At 43.5% G+C, this 19,329-nt stretch overlaps 2 protein-coding genes across 6 annotated transcripts in view; one reads left to right on the top strand and one right to left on the bottom strand.

The window, feature by feature from the left end:
• ZFYVE26 (zinc finger FYVE-type containing 26) overlaps nucleotides 1–12,604 on the bottom strand; it is a 51,461-nt gene extending 38,857 nt beyond the window's left edge. The window contains exons 1-10 of one of the 5 annotated variants that reach the window (XM_068162054.1): nucleotides 12,532–12,604; nucleotides 11,905–12,113; nucleotides 10,381–10,459; nucleotides 9,955–10,044; nucleotides 7,730–8,282; nucleotides 6,432–6,562; nucleotides 5,047–5,211; nucleotides 3,904–3,992; nucleotides 3,461–3,621; nucleotides 47–250 (exon numbers count right to left, since the gene is read on the bottom strand). In XM_068162054.1, coding sequence (XP_068018155.1) covers nucleotides 47–250; nucleotides 3,461–3,621; nucleotides 3,904–3,992; nucleotides 5,047–5,211; nucleotides 6,432–6,562; nucleotides 7,730–8,282; nucleotides 9,955–10,044; nucleotides 10,381–10,459; nucleotides 11,905–12,095 — 1,663 coding nt within the window. In that variant the 5' untranslated portion in view covers nucleotides 12,096–12,113; nucleotides 12,532–12,604. Of the gene's footprint in view, nucleotides 1–46; nucleotides 251–3,413; nucleotides 3,622–3,903; nucleotides 3,993–5,046; nucleotides 5,212–6,431; nucleotides 6,563–7,729; nucleotides 8,283–9,954; nucleotides 10,045–10,380; nucleotides 10,460–11,904; nucleotides 12,114–12,531 lie in introns of those variants that run through there. The other 4 variants (XM_068162056.1, XM_068162055.1, XM_068162057.1 and 1 more) reach the window with 4 other exon arrangements.
• A 1,495-nt stretch (nucleotides 12,605–14,099) lies between these two features.
• Nucleotides 14,100–18,870, top strand: LOC137453122 (galectin-related protein A-like). Its single transcript, XM_068162053.1, has 4 exons — nucleotides 14,100–14,239; nucleotides 16,630–16,718; nucleotides 17,492–17,666; nucleotides 17,998–18,870. Exons 1-4 carry the CDS (start codon nucleotides 14,216–14,218, stop codon nucleotides 18,139–18,141), a joined length of 432 nt encoding a protein of 143 aa, XP_068018154.1. The 5' UTR covers nucleotides 14,100–14,215; the 3' UTR covers nucleotides 18,142–18,870.
• The last annotated feature ends 459 nt before the right edge of the window (nucleotides 18,871–19,329 follow it).

The following is a 19,329-nucleotide window of genomic DNA, read 5'->3' as shown; positions in this document are numbered from 1 at the left end:
GTGGTAACTCAGAGCCCAACAAACAGAGAAGGCCAAGCTACTGAACCTGAGAAAGGAGGCCAATCACCTGCTGGTTCTCCAAAAGCTGTGTCTTCAGGGATATCCCCAAGAAGGCTGTGTACACAATCTTTGCACTTGGAATGCTTATGTGAGTTCACACAGAGAGCATAGATTGCATACTTCATGGCACAAAATGCTCGGAAGAGGGCCAGGTTGCGCTGCTGACTCAGGGTGTTAGGGAGCGTTGCTGCTGTGAAGGGAAAGAAGAGTGGTGAGGGGGTAAGAGACAGACAAGAAAGCAAGTCATTTTCTCCTGCAGTTCCCATACAGCAGTATGCTGTATATGCCACCTCCATCCCAGCTTTGCTCTCTCTCACTGTTAACTTCACAACCTTTGGGGAGGGGGAAAATAAAAAAGAAAAAGGTAAAGGTAAAAAAAGTCATCAAGAGATGGGCACAGAAAAGTCAGGCCCGAAAATGGAATTTTCTGTGCATCTGTGTTACAGACCCTGGCTATGGCACAGAACAAAGTCCACTCGCGATGTGTTTACACTGCAGGGACAGATCCAGCCCTCTGAGCAGCATCCCAGAATTTTGTGTTCTGACACACAGTAGGAAAGTAGGGAGGTAGTGTGGGCTGGCTGTGACTGTAGTGAAAACAGACTACCAGCACCTCTACCAGTTTGTACTACTAAATAGGTAACATGGGTGATTCTAGCCACAGCAACTGGCCACACAGAACATACAATCTGCAACTGACTAAAGCACAGGCCCACAGTTTCCTTCACACATTTATGATAAAGGCAACTTACAGAAGTGCTACACCCACCTCCTCCCCCTTCTGCTTTTTTTGAGGAAAGAAATTGCTAAAGACAGGATCCCTTCTTAGCACAACAGAACACCACAGCTGCAAATTATGTAAAAGGTGTATCATCATTGCCTTCACCCAGAAACACAATATAGAGTCATATGCTTTGTTATACCATGTTTAGATGGATTTTCTCATTACTGTACAAAAGTTCAAACAGAAACAAACCAAAACACACACCAAAAAAAAGAAGAAAGAAACCAAACCCACAAAAAACCTCAAACACAAACAACAATAAAACCAAACAAAACAACCCACATCAAACCCACCAAACAACAAAAAACTCCACAAATCTCAAAACCCCAGAGGTGTCACATTAGTGCTTGAATTCACTATCCTATATTCTTATACAAGGCACACAGGGGAAGCATTAGCCACATGTTATTTAAACAAAGCACTGGAATAATGCACTGCTAATGTCCTTATCCAAACCCTGAGACTGAAAAGCATTACCAGAAAGTGTTTCAGCACCATCCTCTACAAGGCATGTGCCTGATTTCAAAGCACCCACCTGAACTCTTCTGAAAACTACAAAGGAGCCAAGACAAAAGCCTAAGAGAACAGTTTGAAACCAATTATTCCCTAGAGCTGCAATTCTAGACAGCAGCAACAGTGGAAATCATAATGTAGACAGCAGATAGAACTAAGGAGACATCCAAACATGAATCCTTTGCAGAACCCACAAGGCCACAGAAATGCTGTAATTCACCAGCAGCTCTACACTAATATGTGGCACCTGAAAAGCTCTCGAGGCTACTGTCTTAAGAGAACTTCAGGCAGGTAAAGCCAAAGATCTGATAAATACAATTCTCAGAAAAAGAGAAATAACTAGCTGTAAATACTACAAGATACACACTGATAATCGAATGCAAGGTCAAAAAACTTTGCCTCTCAGGGTCTTTGTCAGTATCTGAACCTAAAGCAACTCTTTTCCTTGTACCAGTACTGAAGAGCTAGCACTTATAGATAAGCAGTTGTTTAAATTATGCCAGAAATATTAACACCTTCTTCTTGAATTTTCCAACTCATGAGGAATTTTCTGCTCATCACTTCTTCTGTTAGTGTGACTAATCAAAGCTAGCATTACATGCTGATCTGAAGGGTGCCTAAGTTTGACTACTTCAGTTTCACTACTGCAGCTGACAGATGTGTGTCAGAAAGGAGGGGAAGAGGAGGAAATACGGGGAGTGAGCAGAGAAAAATGTCTGCCAACACTACCAAGTAAGAAAAATCTAAACTTCATGACTCTTCTCCCCCTTTTACAATCCAAAATAGATTATTTTAAAGGAGAGTCTGTCAAACTGCTTATGGAATTATCTGAATTTTCCAATAATCAGTGGGCTGAAAAGAGAGGAAGGACTTATTTTTCATTAGTTCTGTAAATGAAGGTGGTTTGAACAAAAACAAAAAAGAAAAAAGAAGTGTAAACAACAGCTAAAGTTATTTTTCTACAATCATGCAGCTCCCAGAAGACATGATGGGACTGCCCCTTCTTCTTTTTAAAGCTTTTGGCTGAAAAGGGTTAAAATGTAAGAACTGGTTATAAAAACCCCACAATACCAGCAACAACGAAACAATGAACTTCAGAAAGCAGGGCTCTGAAACTGGAGATCTACAGAGTCTCCTACACCTTTCAACACTATTCAAGACAACTGTCATGATAATTTTAATTTTGAACAACAAAATCTATAAGAACAGAACTGAAAACCAACATCTTAACAATATGATACTGGGAGGACAGAAAACTGCTTTCCACTAAGCAGCCTGGGAAAATCTGTACAAGATCCATCACTGAGAGCTCTCCACACAATTTCAGTTGAAATTACACATGCACAAATTCCCATCCATAGAAGAATGCAGCTTCTTAGGCCCTAGCACATGCCTGAAGGTGGAGCTTCTTTATCATTATTAAGTGGCTTTATCAGAAAACAGCAATAAAGTAGCAGCAGCTGAATGTGGACATAGGCTGCAAAGGAGAGTACAAGGACAGTCACTTCCAAGTGGACTGATGTGTTTAGTGACCTTAGGCATTTTAGGTGCCATGCAAAAATGAGAGAAGCAGGGCACAAGGGATGTAAATACAACCTGTAGGTAAGCTTTGCTGGTTTTTAATATTAAAGTAGATTTGGTAAGATTTAATATTAGAAGAAGGAAAGAAAAAAATACTTCTTGTAACTTTCAAACCCAAAGATGTTATGGTGTGGGATACTGTCAATTTCATCTGGTTTTTGCACTTTGATTTTAAGGGGAGGGAAGACTGAAATCCAAAACATACATTTACTTTTCAAGCTAAAGGTATTACACAAGTTAAAAAAATAAAGTATCACACATTATAAGCATGTGCAAACACTGCTACTGTTTTGGAAAAGCTCTTTCAGAGATCTGTCTGTGTGAGACACTTTATTCCCCCAGAGGATTCTAAAATAATTTCCATATGCTCTCTAGTTGTCTTCTGTAAAACAGCTTATAAACTATGTCTTCCTTCTCTACAGAAGCAGGTCAAAGAAACAGATTCTTCCTAACAGAAATACTGAGCAGCACATACTTGATGGATTGGGGTTTTCCTGGGTTCTCTCAACCCTAGACATTTACCCTGCATCTGCTGGTCTCTAGCAGGACCTTTCTGAAGAAGCTCAATAACATCGTCTTCATTCAGGGCCAGAAGATTAGTGAGATGATGAAGAGAGTACACTGCAGTGTGGCAATCTACTCTGTGCAAGTGTTGCAAAAGAGCCTTCCTCGGGATAGTAATACTGCAAAAGAGAACAAAGAGGCGGCACAGATTTAAGTCTCAGATGTTTCAAGACATCTCTCTCACTCTTAATCCTGATTCAAGCAATCTATTGCAGTTAAGAAGAAAATCAAATAGCATAACCAATGCCCATGAAGCAATTTTGACAGCTTCTGCTATATAGTCACTATGAGATCATTGTCCAAGATGCACAGAAAAGAAGACAATTTCTATTTGCATACATAAGTTGCTAATGAGCAGACTTGGACAGAGAGTTTGGAAAAAGTCCTTCTGATCATTTTACCTGTTTTGCTGTATGCACCATTCAAGAACTTCCACCTGAGCCCACAACCCGTCGCAGAAATCTTTCAGTACTGAATCATTGCACAGATCCTAAATGGAAAGACAAAACATCCCTTATAACAAATCCTCCATTCCAACTGCAGAGCCAAGCCTGTGTTCACATGTAGAACACTCATAAGACCTTTAGCTCGATAGTTTTATTACAAAGCCAGCAAGGAAGGGCTATTCTGAGGAAGCATCAAAAATCAGTCAGCCTCTAGTTGACACACCTACAGACCGTGCAAAGGTGGCTAAATCCCTTTTCAAGGTTAGCTTTCAAAATGCAGATTAATGCTTCTTACTGAGACATTCACTCCTGAATCGAATCATGTACTGGAAGAGACAACATGCTGGGTAGCAGACAGTTATTCTGCTTTTCTTACTATAGATGCCAGATCTAAGGCTTTTACTTTGCAAAGGCTATTGAATAGACCTTCAGTCTATTATCAACAGATAGTAATTCCCTAAAGGCAGTACAAATCTGCCTCAATGATCCAGCAGTGCAAGGGGCTCTGTCTCCCCATCTCTGCTGTTCAAGCCATTTGCATGCAAGCAGACACCACCTCTAGTGTAATTACACCCTCAGAGTTAGAATGCTCTCTTCTTTAGAGATGAAGATTCCCCTCAAACAAGATAGATCTTTAATCCACAGCTCTTGTAACTTACTATTTCATTTTAAGAATGGATCTGGGAAATTTCCACACTACCCTGTGGCTGAGCTCAGGGTTAGTTATGACCAGAATTAGTCACTATCCCGGGATGACTCACTGGACCAAATGCCACCAATCAAATGTTCCCCAGCAAGTCTCAAAGCTAATCAACTATTGCTGTCTATCTTCATGTTTAACAGCAAAGGATGAAAAGCTCACACAAAAGAATCTTTCAGAATATCCTGGGCAATCATGCTCTCTTCACAGCTCAGCAGGGAGGAAAGACACGAGTCTAATCATGTTACCTACACACAACTGTAAAATCTTAGCTTTTTTTAATTCATTGTTGAGAAAGACTAACATTTTCACTGCATACTCATGGATTTTTATTATTTTTTAAATTGGATTATCTGGATTCAGAGTGGGATATTGCCAGGTGTTTTCTGCTAACTTACCTGAGTTTTGTGAAGAGTCCATAGCAATGTTTTTGCTGATTCCAAGCTTTGACAATGAGTCCACCCCAGCAACACTAACAGGCGGCTAAGGGGGTTGAATTCCCTCCTCAATAAGCTGCTCAGGCCAGAGTAGTCTTCTCTTTTCAGTAAATTTAATGCAGTCACCTAGAAAACAAAAGGAAGAGGTATTTATCTTTCCAAAATGCAGAGCCATAATGCCTAGCAGGTTATGTAAGCAAGTAGCCATTTCAATATTAGCTTCATTAAAACATTTAAGTTCTGCATCTGGAACTTCCCCAAACATACATTTTTCAAGCCATCAGTTTACTCTTCAGTAAAACTGTTGTGAGGGAAAAACACCATCACTTGAGATGCTGACTGCAGAGCCATCTCATACTCCTCCACTACATTCTCTTTACATGCTTTCTACTGATTATGTCTCTGCCATGGGCATTAGCTAAGAAACTCAAATGAATCATAGAATCAATAAGCTTGGAGAAGACCTCAAGGATCATTAAGTCCAACCTGTCACCACAGACCTCATGACTACTAAACCATGGCTTCAAGTGCCAAGTCCAATCCCTTTTTGAACACCTCCAGGGATGGTGACTCCACCACCTCCCTGGGCAGTACATTCCAATGGCTAACAACTCTCTCTGTGAAGAACTTTCTCCTCACCTCCAGCCTAAACTTCCCCTGGCACAGCTTGAGACTGTGTCCTCTTGTTCTGGTGCTGGTTGCCTGGAAGAAGAGACCAACCCCCACCTGGCTACAACCTCCCCTGAGCCTCCTCTTCTCCAGGCTAAACAATCCCAGCTCCCTCAGCCTCTCCCTGTAGGGCTTGTGCTCGAGGCCTCTCCCCAGCCTCATTGTCCTTCTCTGGACACGTTCAAGAGTCTCAAGATGCAGAAGTATGTTCAGCCTTTAACAGTGACCACCTACCTGTAATTCTACTTCTTCTATCTATGTAAATAAATTTAAATGGCTTAACTCTTACCAGAATATTGTTCACCATGCAAACTAGCCTCACTATCCCAAGTCTACCAGCAGCAGAATAGTGAAGTAACAAATTCAGTCATGGGGTAAATCATGTAGAGTAGCCAGCAAAATCACATGCAGAACATAGGACTTCTTACATCCTGAATACCTAATCTTCAGTCTGCATGCAGATGAGATTTTCCAAAAATCTCACTGCATGTCCTGAGCTCCTCATACAGCTGAAAGTACGAGAGCTATCACCAGTTACCTCCTCGCTCCTGTAAGTCATTACCCAAGGAAACTCTGTTTGAATATAAAATACTTCTGGGCAACATCAAGATATGCTCAATACAAGTGGTGACTTTAGCCACCACTGGACTTCCCCCTGAATGATTTTATGGCTGTACCAGAATCTGTTCCAGAAAGTGCTTGCTGCTGCTCAAGCAGTAGAAATAGGCTGTCTTCCAAGAAGGAATGTCTTTGGGATCTGAGAACAAACTCATCACTGTCCGTTCAGTATCCAGCTGCTCAGATGAACCTAAAAAACATTACAACCGGATTATCTTTCAGTACAGAGTAACCAGTACCTCTGAAACAAGCATAAGACTCTCAGATACTGTTACTGCAAACCAAGAAAGCCAAGCAGAGAAATTTGATAGAAAATAAACAGGTCAGATCAGAAAACAGGAAACTGTCTGGACAGTTGTTAAGCCAGCAAGACCTGTTCAGCACAGAGGTTCATAAGTTCAGGTCACATTGTGTGTCTTTCCTTAGTCATATGCATCCTATCTGTAAGCTGCACTAATTCTCCCTCGTGCTCTGAAACACTACATTGTTTTACAGGGCCTTAGCAAAGACTTGTCCAGTACAGGAGCTTCTCGGATCTGTGCAAAGCCAGAACTGAACTACTCCCAGAGGGAGCAAAGGTATCTGTATCTCTATTTCCCTTCAGCCATCCCTGTAAAGGAGGAGAGAGGATACAAATCCCACTGACTTACACCTCGGTGTACAGAGGTAAACAAAAAAGGGCAGGTGTTCCAGCTCCTCCCTCCTTGCATGCTCATTTGTCACTTTCCTGACAAGAGCATGGGCACCACTTGCCATTATCCTCAATTAAATGCACTGGTCATAGGGAGCTAGACAAGAAGCTGTAAAGTTACAGCCAGTATAAAAGCAGCAGTTGGCGCTGGCAAGTGTGAAGGTAATCAAACTGCATCTTCTTTCCAGCTGGACCACTGGCCCATTCCACATCTACTCCTGGATGTTTTCCAGTACTAAGGGGATTGAATGTTTCAGGATTACTGAGGTAGGTGAACTGCTGCTTGGCCTGAAGTGGAACAAATGTCCAACACAAACGACCCTGAGCTGGAGCTGAACAATTTAAAATGTTATATACACATGGAGAGTAAATTTTCTAGTTACAAGCAAGATCTTCAGCAGTAGAAATGCTGAGCAGATAAAAATCTCTCACAAATGTGCTCATAAAAGAATGCAGTGCAGAGTGCAGAAATGCAAGGAGAGTCCTGGAGTTCCTATGCCAATTCCTTGCTTTTAGTCATTTTTGTACCATCTTTTACAAGACTCCATGGCTTGTTAGGGCACCGTAACAAAAATACGGACTTCTTGACAACTTGCCTGTTTAGCGCCTGACTGACTTTGCTCTGTTAAACAAGAAATGAAAACAAAGCAAAAAGGGGAAACAAACCTTTTCGTACTGATGTTGAGACTAGAAATTTTTCTCTTGTTCTTTCTATGAAAACACTGCTATACAGGCTTAACAGGCCACAGCTATGCTTCCTCAGCATACAGTTCAGTAGCTTCTCCTCCCTCAGTGGGCTTCCCTCAGTCCAACATACATCCAAGAGCTCCCTGAATATGTGCCGTACTTCATCCGCCTGGTGCTCCACATCAAAAGTCACTATACTAAGAGCAGCATAAATTGTATCAACGAGTTCTCTTTGATCTAGTTCTGCTGAAATTTCAGAACTGCACTGAAGCCTCTGCAGAGATTTCAAGGAGTCATGAAGAAATTCAATGAAGATGTTTTGTGGAGAGCAACATTGCTGGACTGAAGACCTCTGTGTGCCTTGTTCTTCCTGGAAGAATTCCAGCAGGGCTTTGGCCCTCTGGGGAGCCCGCAGCAAAAGCTTCCTGAGAGCTGAAACCATATCCAAACTGAATCTGTGAGAACAGTCATCTCTTCTTTTCCTGTCTGTGATGTGCTTGTTCTGGGTGCACACAAATGCTTCAAACAGCTCCTGGTAGGGAAATAATGAAAGAGAAGCCTTTCAAAGCACATTCAATTTATGGGACTTTATTTTCTTATAATAGGAGAAACTTGAAAGCAAAAAGATAAATCCATTTGGAAATATCATGCTACCTAAGAAATCCATCAGTAAAGGTCCACCTTGTCCAACACCCTTTCTAAAAGAGTGGATATGCCTGAATGTGTAACCATATTCTGCCTCTTTGCAGTATAAACAATGTGACTGTATCTTCGTAAGTCAGCAAGAGCATAATGATTAATGTTTGGTTGTTTGGGTCTTCATAATCCTACTCTTCCACACTTACACCATCTCTCTACCAACTGCAACATCAACACTAATTTTTCAAACTTGGTTCAAACTGGCTAACAGACTCAAAAGCCATCTCACAAACTTCTTTCTTAAGCAACAAGAATTTTTCTCGCTAACAGAAGCAAATCTGCAGTTTCAGAAGTAGGAAGGGGAAGAACCAACCAACCTCAGTTAGCTCTTCCAATGAGAGAGGAGGGAAGGGACAGCCCAGTTGAAAAGCAATTAAGCAGCACTTAGGGCACTTCTGGAACTATTTAGTGCTGCCCTTGTCTGGAAGAGACAACTGAGGGAATGTGGAGGGGATAGGTGGCTGGTGTGAGCAAAGATTAGAATACTAGTAGAAGACAAGTCTACAACATCCTTTTCTTTATTTGCTGGATCAAATCAAAACTACACACTAATGTACTTCTGACAGGAATAGTGAGAAGCATATGAGGCTGCTGAATCTCCAGTTTCTGTGCAACACTGCAGACAATGGTGGAAACTTTAATGACCTTGGAGGTTAGATAGTAATACACAGACTTCACTAGCCATTAGCAAGCAGATTTATTTTAATCACTCATGCTTACCATGCTTGAACACTTTTTCCTTATTCATACTTAAAACCTGTGAACAGACTCTCAATACAGTAAGCTTTCATTTTCCTATTAAAAAAAAAGGCAGACACAAAAAAGGTTCTTTTGAGACTTTGAACCTATAAGGCTAGAAGCAACGTCTGAGAAGATTCCATACACCATGTCAGGTCTAATTCTGTTGTAACCAACACTAAATTAGGACTCTCCTGATTTTCTTTTCTATACTCACTTTTAACACTAACCCATCTTTGCTTGTTTCCACGTATTTCTCAACTAAATCAGCCTTTCATGTGCTAATTCAAACTGGAAAAAATGAGCCCCAGACCTTAGAGGATACATAACAACAAGAAATTTCCATGAAGGAAGCATAGGGGTCTAGAGGAGACAAGAGGAAGACAAATCAAACAGATGTATTTTTACAATCTCCTTGCTGACTATGGTTTATTTTGGCTCACAGTAGGTTTAACTTTATGATTACTAAAGGTGTCCATAGATAGAAGACTGTAGCAAATAGTTGCAGTCAGGACTGAAATATGTTAGAAAGACCATACAGAAAAGCTTATTCCTTGCCTGCCTAGAGAAATAACTTGCAGGCACACTAGATTAACTTCAGAAAGGGATCTTAATTACAGTTCCTTTTAGTGGCCTAGAAGATTAATAATATGTTAGCATCTCAGGCAGTCAGGTTAGCAGAAAACATTAACTTCCATCCCAAAAGCTGTTAAATTGGACATTCTGCATAACTAACAAGAGGAAGAAGGGCATACTAAGAAGCTCACCTTTAGGACTTCCTCAGAGACATCTTTCTGTAGTTCCTCCAAGAACAACAAAAATTCAGTTTCTCTCCGAACTAAAACTGGAGCTGTTTTCTGAAACAAGTGCAAAAGAATGAGAAAGACATTAGCCAATAAAGCTTTTACTTAATTGCATTACCATATAAACCTAATCTTAGCTGTTTCACTAACATTTTGAGGCAGACTGAAATATCTCTCTGAAGATACCCAATCCTTGATTAAAACTATTCCACAATTAGGCTCTGCTCCCACACCAGTGGATTCCATTTATCCATATGTTTGACAAGTGTCACTTAATTCCACAAAACATGGAAAGCCTATAAATTGCATAAGGTTGACATTTTACACTTGGAAGTCAGCTAGAAGTCACAGCCATAACTCACACGTGGGAGTCAGCTAATGTTTCTGTACCTGATTCCTGGCAAGCCATTTTTCCAGCACAAGAAGCCAAAGCCATGCAGTTCTCCATGGGCTGGGATTCTGTCCACATCTATAAAAGCAATATACACACACAAGGTCATTCACACCTCTAAGATGCAGGAAAACAATGTCAGAGGTCATTCTGATTTTTACATTTCGTTTCAAAAGACAGAGATGACGAAATAGCTGAAGATGAGTCAGACAGGAAGAGAATGCAGAGAAACCAGAACTTACACGTTAACTCAATGATTTCTGCTGCGCAAATAACTGCTTTTAGACCTACCAAACACCAACACTACTGCCACAGTTCTTTGCTTCAAAACAATGACTATTTTTTTTTCTGGTCTAAAGTTCAGTCTGTATAGCCCTCTTTGAGCACTCCAGCAGATTTCTTTTGAAATCTGGCTGCCCGCCAATCACTGCTTTTTCCTATTCTGCCTTGCTCTACCTGAAAACAAGAGAAATTAAGTTTTAGGTCACAGCAGCACAAGTATAGCTCTATGTCCAAACTAAAAGTGAATTAATGTACTAACAGAACAAAGAATACTTCTAATTACTACAGCTTTTCGTGTACTCCAGTACTTATGCACACATTCAAAAACCTACACTGTTAGGGAATATGTTCAGTACTGTTAAAAGGACTAGGAAAAGGGGGAAAGCACAAGATAGTTTACTGGACATTAAAAATCTCAGCACTGATAACTAAAGCTTTCAGATGCCCAACTATCAGAGACAAAATGGTCAAAAATGCTTGTCTCACATGGCCATTAACAATATTCATCTAACCACATGCACACCTTCCTCCAGACTTTTTTAACTGCTGTGAGTGCAAACTGTTTCACAGAATCCTTAACAAAATGCTACACAAATTTTAATATGAAGAAGTATTACCATCTGCTTGCAGAGGGGGAATATCAGTGTTCCCTGAAGTGCTAGAAAGTCACCCTTCATATGCACCTACTTGAGAAGCAGAGATCAAAACTAGGTAGGATTGAGTAAAACCAATGCCATTTCAAAGTTCAGTGTGAGAGAAATAAGAAATCAAGAGTATCATTCAGAAGTTTTAATTTATTTTCTTTTAGAAATTGCAAGGTCTTTCAAGAGCTAAAAATGTGAATATTTGCAGTAATAACCGTGCTTTCTTAGTGGTTCCATTCCTGAATTAACTAAAGATCAGTGTCAAAGGAGTGTTAATTGCAGATGGTGTTCCTTCTCCTTCGTATTGTTCATTATAACTTAACAAAATCAGTTCTTAAATGCTTTGAGTAAGTTTTAAGCTTGTATCAATCACCCTGTCAACTGCATAAAAGAATACATCTCAGTATCCCAGTGGGCTGGGCAGCAGTAGGATGTCAGCATTCAAAGAACAGCACATCTGGACACATCCAAGACACTTTGGTGTGGAAGAAAGTGCTATTTCCTAGACTCTCCTTGCGTCCCACGGTCTCCACTAAACTGATTGCTCTTCCTCATTTCACACTCAGGTCTACCGAGACAAAACAGTACTTTACTTACCTCACCCCCACCGGGCAAACCACTAGAGCTTGAAGAATTGCTTCCACCTTCTTAGGGCCATCCCCATGCCACTGGCTCAGTTGGGGCAAACAGGCCTGCGCAAGCTCCCAGTCACCATGCCGTACACACTCACAGAAAAATCCAAAGAGCCGCTCCAGAGAGACCTCTTCTTCGTTTCCAAAAGAATGCATCTTCCCAGGGCAAGTGACCTGAGGCAGGGTGACATACGCGGGGGCATATAAGAGCGCGCTGGGGCACCACCCTGATGTTTTCTTCGTCTTGACAGCGCTCTGGGCATAGCCAGGCGAAGAGCCCTGGCCGGGATTCAAGGGGCTTCGTCCCACATGGGGCAGGGGAGTCAGGTGCCAAGCACCGCGGGCCGATAACACGGCTGCCGCTCGGCAGTGACTGCCCCGCGGCGGGTGCGCCGCCCGGGGAAACCCAGCCCAGTAACTCGCGGGCTGCTCTCGCCGATCCCCACCGCCGCCCGACCCCCGGCCGCCCGTATGTGGGCATGGCGGCAGTTACTCGCCCCGGCCCGCGCGCTCGCCGCAGCCTCGCCCTCCCCCACAAGGTACGTCCCGGATCGGCGGCCCGCGAGGCCCATGCTGGCGCGATCCGCATTACCTGGTGGGGCAGGACGCGGCCACCCCCGCGGCGCTAGGGTCTACTGCACTACCCTGGCAGCACCACCCCTAGCGGCCGCCATCTTGGGCACCGCCTCAGCTGACCGCGCCGCCGGGCGGGCACGCGGGCAGCCGCGCGCCCATTGGCCGAGCTGGGACAGAATGTAAATAAACCGCCATCTTTCTTAGGGGCGCCTGACACCGCCGCAGGGAAGCGGGCAGCACAGGCCCCGCCCCCAACCACGCCCGTCTCCGCCCACCAGCACGCCCCCGGCCGCCTCCGCCTGTTCCCGTGCCCGAATCGCTCGTGGCTCTGGTTGGCTTGTGCCCTGCGCTCCCGCTCGGGCTGCGCGGTCATGTGGGCCAGCCGCTGCCTGAGGGGCCGCGCGTCGTCCGTCTGCCGAGAGGACGGGTGTTATACACACAAACATACAGAGAGAGGGTTACGTGTTTGTGTGAGTGCTACCCCAGCACTGACAGGTCACCGCTACACCGTGTCCCATCTCATCTACACGTATTTTAAACACCTCCACAGCGACTCAGCCACTTAACCAGGGTAGCCCCTTCCAATCCTTGAGAACCCTTTTGGTGAAGGAATTTCTCCTAAACTTTCCTTGCTGCAATTTAAGGTCATTTCCTCTCATCCTACCACTTGCTACGTGGGAGAAGAGACTAACGCCCTCTTCACTACAACCTCCTTTCAGGTACTTGCAGAGTGTAAGAAGGTTTCCCCTGAGCCTCCTTTTCTCCAGGCTAAGCAACCACAGCTCCCTCAAACGCTCCTCATAAATGTTCCTCTCCAGATCCATCCCCAGCTTTGCCGCCCTTTGTTGGACATGCTCCAGCACCTCAATGTCTTTGCTGTAACGAGGGGCCCAAAACTGAGCACAGCATTTGAGGTGCAGCCTCACCAGTGCTGAATACAGGGTCGCAATCACTTTCCTGCTCCTCCTGCCCTCAATCTTGCTGGTTCAGGCCAGGATGCTATTGGCCTCTTGGCCACCTGGGCGCACTTGCCAGCTCATATTCAGCTGTCTGTCAGTCAACATCCCAGGTCCTTTTCTGCTAGTCTTCTCCAAGTTTGTAGCATTGCATGGGGTTGTTGTGACTCAGGGGCAGGAGGAAGCACTTGCCCTTGTTAAACCTCACACCACTGGCCATGTCCCATCAATTCAGCCTGGCAAGATCCATCTGTAGAGCCTCCCTACCTTCAAACAGATCAACACTCTGCCCAGCTTGGTATCATCTGCTAGCTTACTGAGGGTCACCTCAATTATAAAGACATTAAACAGAACTGACCCCAATACTGAGCCCTGGAGAACACCACTTCTGAGCGACACCCAACTGGATTTAACTCCATTCACCACAACTCTTTGGGCCTGGCTATCCAGACAGTTTTTTATTCAGGAAGGTTTTTTATTCAGAGAATTGCCCACCACTGCAGCTGCCCTACTCTCACCCTCACTGTGTTATTTCTGAGCCTCCCTGGTGGGATCAGGCTTGAAGGGACATGACTCAGCTGCTCAGCTGGGTGGTGTCCAGCTAGTGTTTGACAGAGATAAGCCCCCCACCCCCAACATCCTCCCTTTATTCTGTGCTTTTTGTTTGTTTTTGTCCTGACACACAAAACAAAACTTTCTTCAGGCACTACTGCGACGGAGGCAAGTGTGAGAAGCAAAGTGGCGATGACAGAAGAAAGGTGTCCCAAAGTAAGTGACTGAGTCCCCAGGGCTCCTGATTGGAAAATACGGGAAGGGGGCTAAGTCTCTGTGCATGTGTCGGGACCCACCAATAAACCATGAAAGATGCTGCAGGAGTTTGTACCATTACCTCTTACAGCACCCTGAGTATTTTTCACCTGTGCTGTAAAGTCAGTGTTGTCAGAGAAATGGCACCTGGGAAGTCATGCCTCTGAACTTACTTCAGCCATGATGGATGAAGTGTTGAAATCATGTAGTTCTGGTTCCCTAAGTCTCTAAGAATGGTGCTTACTATGGTGCAGCTCTATGCAAAACATTTCTCAGTGTGTGCTTTCAGTTTAGGGTATCATTTTCTCTCTTGTGCAGCTGAAGAAGGTGCTTTAGTGTGACACAGGACCTGCAGGAGGATGAAGTTAATTTGGCCTGGGATTTTTTATGGTTATTACCTACTCTCTAATTGCTTTATCCAATTTAAAGTATCTCCTTGCAATCAGACTCCCTCACATAAGACATATTGGTTGTTACAAAGTTCAAAACATACCTACTGAAGTCACCCACTCACTTCTGCAAGGGTAAAGGCCCATTGCTAACAGCAGCAGTGCTGCCATTTTTGATGGTACTTTTTAATTAACTTCTCCCAGTATTGGCCTTGTTAGGAATTAGATGTTTATTAATGTATCTGTGAAGCTGTAAATGGCTGGATGTAAAAATCAAGATGGGAAAATAATTTAAGGCCATCTTAGAAGGAGTGATAACCTGCACACTGAAATTAGGATATGGGGCATAGGCAAAACATTTTTCACCTTGAATTTGTGTCTCTGATAAGCAAGCTGGCATTCAATAATTGAAAAATCTGATCTTGGTTATGTTTCTCAGAATTTAAAATAAGTGTGAAATACCCACAGCAGCTTGCACTGGAATGGGCACTAATTTGCTGTGAACAGAAGTCCATGGGTTTCCATGCTGCTGCAGTGCTTCTCGTAGCAAAAATAAGAAACCACATATTCTGCAGGTCTTCTAGCACAAAAAAAATGTCTGAATTTTCACCTTGGAGCCTTGGAATGATAAAGTACTTTTTATCTGAAATAGGGTCTGCTGTGCATTGCCTTGCAATATTATCAGTGCCACACAAATTGCTAATAACACTTGGTGTTTTATAGCAGCTTCTTTCTAAGTGAGTCTGCACAGGGAGCAATTACGTGCAGCAGTGTAGCATTCTGGCATTTACATCTTAAAGCCATTTCTGAAATGTCTCTAAAGTCTCTAAATGTCTCCAAAGTCCCTATCACTTGTTTCCAAGCTCTCTCTTTTATTTCTCCATTTCAGCCAATGCTTGCACTAGTTTCTCCACTGACTGCTGAAGCTATTAGAGAATTACTTGAAGCAAGTAAATGTAGCTGTGATCTTTGGGTGGAGGTTGCAATTACAGGTTTCTGTGAATGTTACAAAAGTAGATCCAGCAAGAAGCCATTTTCTGGCTTTGAAAAAGTGAAAGGGACAGGTGTGATAGGGGACAGGTGTGATAGGGATCACCCCTGAGGACACAGTTGCATTTCTTTCAACATGCAGCATCTGGGCAGCATCTCTGCTGGCTTTGTGCTTTTATTGTGCTCTTATGGCAGAGGACAAGATTACCTGGCCTGCTGGCATCAAGTTAGCCTACCAAAATGTGTTACCAAATTTGTGCTGGCAGAATAAGTTCACACAGAGTCTTGTGTCATGCTGCCACAAAGCTTTTGATCTGCTGCAACCAGATTTATTGTGTCATCACCGTCTCATCGCAGGTTTGTCAGCTATCTGGGTCCTGTCACTTGTGAGTCGTGTGGGTCACCGCAGCACTCGCAGCACCTGCTCTTGTCCTGGAGAGTGGCATCAGTCACCTGAAGTCAGTGGTGGCTGTTCCCAGAGCAACCTGAGGCATGTGTCAGAGCTGTCAGTAAAAGGTATTAGTCAGGTGGAGCACTGACAGTGGCCACTTGACTTACAGGCAGCAGTTTTGGTCAGAACTGCCCACTGGAGTCTCAGGTGGAGCACTGACAGTGGCCAGTTGAATTGCAGGCAGCAGTTTTGGTCAGAACTGCCCACTGGAGTCTCAGGTGGAGCACTGACAGTGGCCACTTGACTTACAGGCAGCAGTTTTGGTCAGAACTGCCCACTGGAGTCAGCAGTCCTGTCAGGCAGCCGAGGCCTCTCTAGCAGCCATTTGGTTCCGGTGGCCCTCTCACTTGCCTCAGATACCAGGACTAACAGAATTTATACCAAAAGGGCAAGAAGTACTTCAGGCCAGAAATATTTTTAAAATCCAATGAGGTTGAGTTACATGAGGTGACCCAAGCAGCTGTTAAAGCTGATTTACCCATGGCATGACCTACAGCAGCACATTTTCACTGTACCTGCAGGTGGAGCAATATGTTGGTGAAATTAAAGGTGGCCTGAGACCAGCCATGAAACTCACAGTCATAGGAATGGTGCACTCCAATCCGAAAAGGTATGTGAAGGTGCTGGCGGGGGCTTCATGCCATCACACATGCTCCTACCTGTCTTCCAAATTCAAGAGATTCCTTGAAGGCCTGTGCTCTTTGGAGGAATAAAGTCAGACAGATTCATAACTTACGGCTATATTTAATTTTCCTGCTTAAACTAAGATTTAAAGGGCAAGAAAGAACGCACTGTTCAGCCTTTCTAACTGCCTTGTCAGGATTTTCCACTCCTTGCTCTTATCTCACAGCGAGCTGGAGTGGGCACACAAGTGGCATCCCCCCCCCCCCAAAGAAGAGGTGCAATTCTGAACCTGCATCTCAGTTGTTTGTGGGGGGCTGGAACAAACACCATGTGAAAAACAGTGGGGTTGGCACAGGAAGTGCAGGTTCATTGATGTGTTTAATTTGGATGAGCAGCAGCTATGCTTATCTGTACAATTTTTTTGCATCTGCAGTGATCAGTGCTTCCACTGGTGAAAAGTTCACCATAATCTCCTTTAGGACACCAATTAGAATTGGCTCATGCATGTTGGTTTGAGTTCATTCACAAGAGAGGGAAAGCAGCATCAGAAGACACTAGCAGCCTACTGGAAACTGGAGGAGAAACAAAGATCAGTCTCTTCTCACCCCTTTCTGCAGCTTCTAAACCTGTAGCAGTCCCATGTTTCAGTCTGACAGGAAGTCAGTGTCTATCTCTAGTCTTTATAGGCATCTGCCACATTCAACCATGTCCTTTCATATGTCTGAAATTCCTAGTCATTTAACTGTTGTTTTTTTCCAGCTTTTCAGTGACTCTGCTCTGTGATCCAGTGGATGCAAGCAAAGATGTTGGGCTGTTGTTTACAGTTAACTTTAGTGACAAATCCATCACCCGAAATGCTCGAATTGCTGGGAAGTGGGGAAGAGAAGAGAAGACTATTCCCTACTTCCCATTTACAGCAGGAGACACATTTAAGGTAATTTTTAAGGTGACATGAATAGGGTGGAGAAAAGAAAATGGAAAAGGCTGAAGGCTATGCCGTCAGAGAGCTAGCTATTGACATTGCCAGGTTAGTCTAGTGTGGCACAGAGAGCACCCGTTCAAGCCCTGAAGAGAGAGGTCTATTCCTTTCTCCAGTCTTAGTGAAAGAGCTTGCTTAGAGTATCATCTCACCAGAGGGTAGGTTATTTACTGAGAGCATTTCAGAACTGACAGACTTCATGCTTCACTATTCCCATCGTATGGGGTTCTAAGTCCATACTCATGAACTCATCTCTAACACCCTCCCCTATCCTTTTCCATTGCAGATGGAACTCTTATGCGAACACCAGCAAATACGAGTCTTGCTTGATGGACGGCAGCTCTGTGACTTCAGTCACCGTATTCAGCCTCTCAACTTAGTGAAAGCTTTGCAGATCACAGGGGACATCAAGCTTACCAAAGTGGCTTGAAAGAAAAAAGAAACCACAGCGTCACCAGCGGACAGAGGCAAATATATTTTCTCCTGTCTGAGAAATGTTTTGTCTTTTTACCCTGGCTGATTCTGGAGAGTGGGAACTATATCTTTTTCATCTGCTGATGTGTTTGAAACATACACTTTGTTCTTTTTTTTTCAATTACTCTCAGCAATTGCACAACTATGGCTGGTCCAGGTAAAGCAGAGGGCCTTTGCTGAAATACCTGCTCAGCCTCCAAACTGCAAGATTTCTGATACTATGCAACATCTCACATTCTCATGGTCCCCTAACCCTCATGCATGCCAGCTCAGTGGAGATAAGCATTCTACAATGGGATGGCTGTTAACTCTGTGACAAGAACAAGGCAGTATGCAGGTGGTGGCACCAAGGGAAGAGAAGCAGATTTCCTTATAAGTGAGAATAAGGAAGTCTGGCAGGCCCCCAGCAAGGCTCACGTTATCAAGAAGGAGTTGCTTTTCCTGGTAGCTTGGCTCGGTCAGCACAAAGTGCTTCCAGGTACAGAGCAATAAATACCTTAGCAGCATTCCTGACTCTTGCAGGTAGCATTCTTGTGAATTCAAAGGTTTCAACAACTGTGCATTTCACAGTCTTCTCTGGACCAGCCCTAGGAAATGGTATCTGTAGCTGAAACTTCGTTGCCCATTCTTGTATCTAATTAAAACTGCATCTTTGCTGGCAAACTTCTTTACCAGCTCTCTTAAATATTTGAAGTATTAAATATGTTAAATAATTGAAATATTTGAGTGTTGTGCTGTTATTTCATTGCTGTAGATTTAGACAGAAGTCCTAAATACATGGCTCTTCTAATACATACTATGCACATATCATAGCTGCTGCCTTTGGATCTGTTACATTATAACACATGATGAAGGGGAACTTCTAGGTGAGATGAAGATGTTTACAGCACATAACCTGGAGAACAACACCACCACAAAAAAAAATCTGTGAAGAGCTGTTTCCATAGGTAGAGGGCTATCAAATTCCTCTCTGACTTCAGTGGAGGTATATAGCATGCTGTGGTCTGAGGGCTTTTAGAGGCTCTGCAGAGTCTGGCTGTCAGATACAGGTACCCAGAAAGCACAAGGAATTTTATTAAAATAATATATCAGCAGGCTGGTCAGGTGTTTTAATCACCTCATACATTCCATTCTCCCTCTGTTG

Source organism: Melanerpes formicivorus, unplaced genomic scaffold (assembly GCF_026170545.1).
Source record: "Melanerpes formicivorus ecotype bairdi unplaced genomic scaffold, bMelFor1.0.p_v2 SCAF_62, whole genome shotgun sequence".
Classification (NCBI taxonomy): Eukaryota; Metazoa; Chordata; class Aves; order Piciformes; family Picidae; genus Melanerpes; species Melanerpes formicivorus.
The sequence above is the reverse complement of the archived record's forward strand: the minus strand, read 5'-3'. Positions and strand labels throughout refer to the sequence as shown.